The 7,892-nt window shown below is 37.4% G+C and overlaps 1 protein-coding gene across 2 annotated transcripts in view; it reads left to right on the top strand.

Annotated features, from left to right (window-relative positions):
• Positions 1 to 887: 887 nt before the first annotated feature.
• Positions 888 to 7,892, top strand: part of tbx20 (T-box transcription factor 20) — a 12,414-nt gene continuing 5,409 nt past the window's right edge. For both annotated transcript variants that reach the window (XM_017428577.3, XM_017428576.3), the window contains exons 1-6: positions 888 to 1,301; positions 2,172 to 2,409; positions 2,968 to 3,132; positions 3,833 to 3,941; positions 5,333 to 5,491; positions 6,597 to 6,673. In XM_017428577.3, coding sequence (XP_017284066.1) covers positions 1,172 to 1,301; positions 2,172 to 2,409; positions 2,968 to 3,132; positions 3,833 to 3,941; positions 5,333 to 5,491; positions 6,597 to 6,673 — 878 coding nt within the window. In that variant the 5' untranslated portion in view covers positions 888 to 1,171. The remainder of the gene's footprint in view (positions 1,302 to 2,171; positions 2,410 to 2,967; positions 3,133 to 3,832; positions 3,942 to 5,332; positions 5,492 to 6,596; positions 6,674 to 7,892) is intronic.

Below are 7,892 nucleotides of genomic sequence, written 5' to 3'. Positions count from 1 at the left end.
GTTCTGTTATTTAAATATTAGATAAAAAGCAGGGTGTGATGTAATTTTTCTGACCCAGTAGGACCTGATCAGGGTTTTAAATGGTAGAAAAAACACATTTTCTCTCCTGTTTTCTCTAATTGCAACATAGATGAAGCAGAAAAAGACTAAATCTGTTGGATAAACTGAACTGATTTCTCTCACGTTTTGCTTCATTTAGCTGAAACGTTCTTGTGTTTAGTTTCATGCAGGCTGACATCATGTCTATCCGGTACACAGATATATCACATTTAACAACAAAAATATGGAAACGATTTGCTAAATGTTGGATTTGTCTTTTAAAATCTAAAAAAATAAAGAGTTATCACTATGAAATGACTGATTTTGAGTTAAAGTTTGAATCAGATGTGTTGAAATCAATTAAAACAGTCAACAGAATGATGGAAGTGGCAGAATAACAAATAAAGGAGTTAATTTTAAAAAAAATAAGAAATCTAGGTTGGTTAAACTCTTTAAGGCTTCTTTATTCTCCTTCTTCCACCCTGACTGACTGTTTTTGACATCCTGGGTTTGGGGTTCCCAACATGTTTGTCTTTGGACCTTTTAGAGGCCTTTAAATCAAAGAGTAATCTTAGTTTTTCCAGCGAAGGATTCCCTCTCATATATGCATAGATTTGTCACTTCGGTCTGTCATCAGCCTCCAGTCATAAAATTCTCACATTATTCCCTCCCATCTCTCCTCTCCGTGTGTGTTTTTGGCTCTTTGGTATGAAAAAAGAAAACGCCTGACAGCCTGTGGTTATTTAATTGGCTGCTCGCTTTCAGGGCCTCTGTGGGACGGCGGGGGCGTCACGTGCAGGCAGAGGCAGCCATTGGAGGGGCCGGCTGGAATTATAAGGGGAGGGGGAACCGGACCGGAGCGTCCCAAAGAGCAGCTGGCCTCAGGTCTGACAGGACCCAGCCTCCACCATGAGTCCAACAGGACCCCGGATCCTGCAGAAATAAAAGCTGTTCGCTCCAACACAACCCTGAGATCTGGGACAAAGTGCGCGCGACTTCCTGAGACTTCTGCGTCCGTGCGCCACTTGGAGCCGAAGGCAGGCAGGCAGGCAGGCAGGAGCTGGTTCTGGTTCTGGTTCTGGAGGTGTTCTGCTGTTTTCCTCAACCTGAAGGGGATTTGTTTTCCACCGACATGGAGTACACGTCATCCCCGAAACCGCAGCTCTCATCCCGGGCGAATGCTTTCTCTATAGCCGCCCTGATGTCCAGCGGGAAGTCCAGCAAGGACAAGGAGGCGGAGGAGAACACCATCAAACCTCTGGGTAAGACGGGACAGAGGGGACAGAGGGGACAGAGGGGGACAGGGGGGGCGGGAGGAGGACAGGGGGGACAGGGAGGTCAGAAATGAGCAGTTGGGGATTTCTTTTTTCTTTAAGCTGCAGCAAAATGAAAAAACTAAAAAATGTTGTTAAAAATTTAGATTTGAAATAAAAACGTTTATTATTGTGAGGTAAAATTCTATTTATTTAACAAGAAGAGTTTTATAAAATAGTATTTTGAACAATTAAATTAATGCATTTATTGAACTTATTATTTGAAGACAGAAAAACAGGTTTTCAACTTTTAACTAATTGTTTTTTTTATTTAATAAATATTTATAAAGTTAAAATTAGCTCATTTTTCTATCATTTTTTCCCCCAAACAAAAAATATTACTTTAAAACAATATGACCTTGCTTGACATCTAGAAAAGTCTGATTTAAATAAAGAAAAGTTGTGAGAATATTCTTACTTTTATTTTAGTAGATTTAAAGATAACTTTATATTTATATCATAAATGAGTTAATTCTTTTCATCATTAACTAAAAGTAAACGAATAAAACAAAATAATGTAACACATGTTAGATTAGCTGTCCAATAATTTAATGTTTTTAAATAAAATTCTGTATTTTATTAATTAAAACAGATTTAAATAATTCAAACATGATAAAACAGAAAACAAACAGGATTATTTAGGTTTTTGAATATTTTTTATTTCTTTATGTAACCTTTTTGTTGTCTGTGTTTGATTTAAATTAAATTGTGTTCCAGCAGCAGGACAGTCTGTTGTTTCTGATGACGAACATTAAAATAAAATAAAATCCTGCTCGTTGTTCTCCTTGTTCCCCTCGCGCCTCTACCTGACCCAAACAGAGCAGTTCGTGGAGAAGTCCTCGTGCAGCCAGCCGGCCCTGACGGACCTGTCCTCCCTGGACGCGCACGGGGACTTCAGCGGGAGCGCGCCGGCCGTGTGCACGGAGCCGCTCATCCCCACCAACCCCGGCATCCCCAGCGAGGAGATGGCGAAGATCTCCTGCAGCCTGGAGACCAAAGAGCTGTGGGACAAGTTCCACGAGCTCGGCACCGAGATGATCATCACCAAGTCCGGGAGGTAAGATAAAAAAGGAGACATTTATTTCAGCTTTTATAACAAATTCTGGCTCGGTTTTCTTTGTGTGGAACATGTAGAAAATATCACGAGCAGCTTTCTGGTATTTCCTCTCAATCTGAAGACAATAAGGGTCTGATGTCATGTGCTTTCAAAGTGCTAACAAACCAAATATAAAGAAGGCTCCACCACTGAGAATGAAACAAGTTTACATCCCATCTGATCGAGCTCAATATAGCTGCTAAAAAACAGAAAGCAGAGCCCAGATATCAGCTCTGTCCCTCCTTTAAAGTAGAATTTAAATAATATCCACTTATAACAATTCTACTAAATATTGTTCAGAATATAATTAAGAAAATATCAGAAATCTATTTATATAATTTATTTGTTTTCATTCCAAATTCTATCCACCCAGTGCGCAAAGAAACGCGACAGAAAATAATAAAAACCTTTTATTTATCCTCTGAGACAGCAGCAAGGTCAAAATGAAGACCATAATAATAACAATAATAATAATAAATGATGATGATGATGATGAGGAGGAGGACCTGTCTTCCTCAGGAGGATGTTCCCGACCATCCGGGTCTCGTTCTCCGGGGTGGACCAGGACTCCAAGTACATCGTGCTGATGGACATCGTCCCGGTGGACAACAAGCGGTACCGGTACGCCTACCACCGCTCCTCCTGGCTGGTGGCCGGCAAGGCCGACCCCCCTCTGCCCGCCAGGTAAACCCACCTGAGCCGCCCTCCGGCTTCAACTCATCCCACCTTTGGACTCAAACGCGCCAAATGATCTCATGAAGTCAGTTTCAATCAGACCGTGGATGAGTGAATAAAAGTTATTTTTATTTGCTTATTAATATTATTATTATTATTATTTATTTCCGCCTGATCATTAATTTGTGTTGGAAAAAAAAACTCATTAATGAAATAATGAAGCTTAAAGGTGTGGCCCGTGAATGCTCGTCTCTGTAGCTCATCATGCTGGCTAATATATCAAATATATCTTTTATTTCATTCATTTATTTTTATTTAACTCTAAACAGACATGTTGTGGGTCATTTTTATAGACGACCTCAGAAAGTATCTGGATGTCATCATGTGTTCATTCAGACATCCTGCAGCTGATGTTTGTCCCTGAGCTTCAGTCTTTATTAATAAAGTTTTAGGAAGGACCTGACTCCTCCTGCAGAATAAAGACGGGCTTGAAACGAGATAATAATAATAATAATAAAAATGGATGTCAATATTTTAAAAAATACCACAATGTGGTGGAAATTGTGACTTTTCTTCTAATTCTAAGCCGAAATCTGACCTGAACATGTTTCTAAGTGTCAGAGACAAGGCGTTGATTTACTGTAACGTTTCTTTGCTCTCAGCCAATCAGAGCTGACGCCTCTCCCCCCTCCTCCCTGTCCTCGCGCAGGTTGTACGTGCACCCGGACTCCCCGTTCACCGGGGAGCAGCTGATGAAGCAGATGGTTTCCTTCGAGAAGGTGAAGCTGACCAACAACGAGCTGGACCAACACGGACACGTGAGGAGCTTTTTGTTTTTATTTACAACTCCAAAAATAAACACGAGTAAACGTCGAAACAAGCCGGAAGCTGCTCTGTTTTCACTCCAAACAACAAAAATAACAAAAGAGAGGAGGAAATACTGCATCCTTTTAGTTTATTGTTGTTTTCATTTCCCCTATTTAAACTTATTTATCAGTAAATAGATTTTAATCTCTTTTTATTTGTTAAATGCTGTCAATTCATGAATAATAAAGACCAATAATGATACTTTCCTATCAGTTAAATGCTAATAATATTTAAATAAACTTGTGTTTTTGCGCCTTTTATTGAAAATGCTGAGAGAAAACAACCTAAACCAGATTCTGTTGCACCTTTTTTTTACTTAAAGACTTTTACTGAAAATAAAAAGTCACAATTTATTTTCATTTCCATTTAAGTTGGGTTTTCCTGCTCCTGAAGTGATCTTTTCCTGTGAATACAATCTGCTGTCAGCTGTTTGAAATGACTTGATTTAAACTGGGCTGTTGCCCCACAGAAAACAGTGGAAATCACCCTTTACCCCTGACCCTGGCTCTCATCTCTCTTCTCTAAAAGCTTCTTTTTTCACTCAGAGATTTTTAATCAATTACATGTTTTTTTTTAATCTTAGAAAGCAGGATAAAGGGGCAAAAAAAGGTTCATAAGTTCCATTTAAAAATGAAACCAGATTTAACTTGATGTTTATTATTTTAGTTCTTCATCATAAATAACATTTTTTGCATTTTTTTATGAAATAGAAACTGCAGGACTGGATTAATTGGATGGTATCACAGGCTTTTAAGTTCTTTTTAATGTCAAAACCAACATGGACTGTTTTTTTTAAGTTATGATTACTTTGAAGCACTTTTAGGACTTCTCATCCAATTGACATGACTATAAATTAAACTTCTGAGCTGCTTTTTTATTAAGAACTTGACAGAAAAAGAGTCACATTCTATCGTTTTGATAAAAAAGCATCACTTAAAGAGGAAAAAAAAAAACTAAAGTTTGTCCACCTGCCTGTGACACTGAGCCCTTTGTTTCCTAAACAGGACGAATAAGTTTGCAGATATTACAGAAGAAGTATTTGAGGAGCTGAAGCGTGAATTCCTCGCAGCCGGTGTGTTTGTGAGCGTTTGTGTGGTGCTGAGTAAAAATAAACATGTTGAACAGGAGAATGAAGGAACATGTCAGCGCTACGACAGAGCGGCTGATTGATGCCTTTTCTCAGCAACCGAGTCATGTGACGCAGCAGAGAGACCTTTCAGCCTTTAGATTTTAGTGTTTTTGCAATTTAAAACAATAATCTTGGAGTTTTGAGAACATCTCATCCTTCAGACTTCCTGGGTTTGCACCAGCCAGCCTGTATTTATTGTCCCATCCTCTGCAGATCATCCTGAACTCCATGCACAAGTACCAGCCGCGAGTCCACATCATCAAGAAGAAGGACCACACCGCCTCGCTGCTCAACCTCAAATCTGAGGAGTTTCGCACTTTTGTTTTTGTTGAGACTGTCTTCACTGCCGTCACAGCCTACCAGAACCAACTGGTGAGTGGACCGTCCAGTAATGTGGACCAAATGTCTCTGTCTGGACTCTTTTTGAGGTCCTGATTTAGCTTTTTTTTTCCTGTGAAGTGTCTGCTTGCACCACATGAGCCTTATCAGCAGGGCGTTTTATCCTCAGAGCGTAAAAACCTGAAATTAAAAGTGTAAACCTGAAAGGAGAGTTATTTATCTGATGCAAAGTGAAACTTGGAGAATAGCTCCTAATCATAAATAAACATTTAATATTAATTTATACGTCTAACAGCATAACACGATCACAGTAAAATAAATAAAAAACACATCACTCAAGAGAACTTGAGTGATGTGACACATTTTAATCCTATTTATGAAACTAATAAAACACATTAAATCACTAAATACCAATTAAAAAATGTGCTTATTTGCTTCCTGTTTTAGATGCTGCTTTATTGTTGTAGATAAACAAATAAAAGCCCTTCTGTACAGCGCCCCCTGGTGTTCAAAAATACAGATGTTTCAATTAAATCTAATGACAGAAATGATCGTTTCACAGATTTACAGTGAACACATCAGATGTATATTACTGTTTTAATATTTAGAGTTTTTATTTTTAATAATTGAATAAATCAAACCTTATTTTGATAACATCAGCTAAGATTTAAACAAAGACATTTTATATAAATTTGGACAAAAAGTGTTGCAACAAATGTTTTTTTCTAACGCAGACTTTAACAGATTTACAGAATAAGAAAGAAATGAAATTAAATCTTTTTAAAAGAAAACTGTCTATTAAAGACATACTTCCCTTTTCATGAAACAAGATTATTATTTTAACAGAAACTATTTTAAACAGTTTGTTTTTAAAGCATTTCTTTAATGCATTTATTTTTTTCTTTAACTGTGAAATATTCAGAAATAAATAAACAACATAAGGTTAAAACAAATTGGTGTTTCTTCCCTTTCCAGTGCAGATTTTACATCTTGTATTAAAATAAATATTTTAAAATCTTGAGCTCTACACCTGAATGTGTCAAAAAAAAAGAAGTTTATTCATTTAGCCACAAAAAAAAAAAACTTGTTTAAAAATAGTAATTAAAACTTTCTTCTCTTCCTGCTGTTTTTTTCTCAGATAACCAAACTGAAGATCGACAGCAACCCGTTTGCCAAAGGTTTCCGGGACTCGTCGCGGCTCACGGACATGGAGAGGTACTGGGGATTCTGGGTTCTGTTCGGGTCCATCAGAACCGCAGAGAGGGAGGGGGGTGTTAGATCCTCTGCTGCGGTTTGTTAGGAAACACAGACGTTGAGCTGATCTCTGTTATCGTTCTGGTTTCCTGCCACAGATTTGTCCCTTTTCTTTTTGTCTTCATGTCTCACTTTTTTTTCTCACCTTTCTGCCTTCTTGTTATTTTTTTACACTTACTTTGCTTTTTCATTTTATTTTATTTGCTCATTTTCATGTATTTTTATTTTATTTATTTTATTTTTGGTCCATGTTCTGCTGTTTTTAAATTTTTTTTCATTCAATCTTAAATTTTCTAAAATAATTTTTCTCTACATCTTTCAGTTTTATTATCTATTTGTCACCTCTTTTGTTTTATTTCTATTTTTATTTTTATTCTGTACTATTTCTCCTCTTTAACTCCTTCGTTCCAGGCCTTTGTTTTTATTTATTTAACATTTTACAAGTTAATGCAACAAACATGTGCCCTTTGGTTTTCACCTTTTGAGCCTGAAAAGGAAATCATTAAACTACAATAAAAGAAGGATAAAATTAATTTTCAATTTCTAGTTCCTTTTGAGGCTAAGAAACAAAAAAATTAAAATAATTAATTTAAAATCCTCCAGGTTTTAAAAAGCTTTCTAACACAAATCTTTGGGCCACAACTTGTTTCTTTATTTTCTAATTTTCTGTATCATTTATACATATTTCTTCTTGTCTTTTTTTATCCTTTTTTTCTTTCTCGTCATGCTCCCAGTTTAATTTTGTTTTATTTATTCATATTACTGTAATGTGCATAGAGGACGGGGGTCTTAAACACTCAGACAGAATAATAATCCTCCTCTGAAGGATTTCTGTGGACGCTGCAAAAACAAAAGCTTTCTGTAATCTCCCAATTCTGGCGCTATAAGGTCCAAACCAGCTGACAAAATCAAACAATCTGCCCGTTTCCAAACAGAGACGACGGAAACAGCAAGACAAGTCCTCCCCACCTCCACCCCCACACTTCTTCTTCTTCTTCTTCTTCTTCTCTGTCTTTCTCTTTTTGAGGGCTGTGAATTAGACCTGATCAATTGGTCTTCGGGAGCTGCAGAAATCACATTAGTCTGGAGTCGGCCACTGCACTAAAACACACTGTAATTCAATTGGCTGCAGTGACTGATTGAAAGCAGCATGCCCCGCCCCTTACCCCCCCTCCCTCCC

The sequence above is a fragment of the Kryptolebias marmoratus genome, linkage group LG16 (assembly GCF_001649575.2).
Source record: "Kryptolebias marmoratus isolate JLee-2015 linkage group LG16, ASM164957v2, whole genome shotgun sequence".
In the NCBI taxonomy this organism is placed as follows: domain Eukaryota; kingdom Metazoa; phylum Chordata; class Actinopteri; order Cyprinodontiformes; family Rivulidae; genus Kryptolebias; species Kryptolebias marmoratus.
The sequence above is the reverse complement of the archived record's forward strand: the minus strand, read 5'-3'. Positions and strand labels throughout refer to the sequence as shown.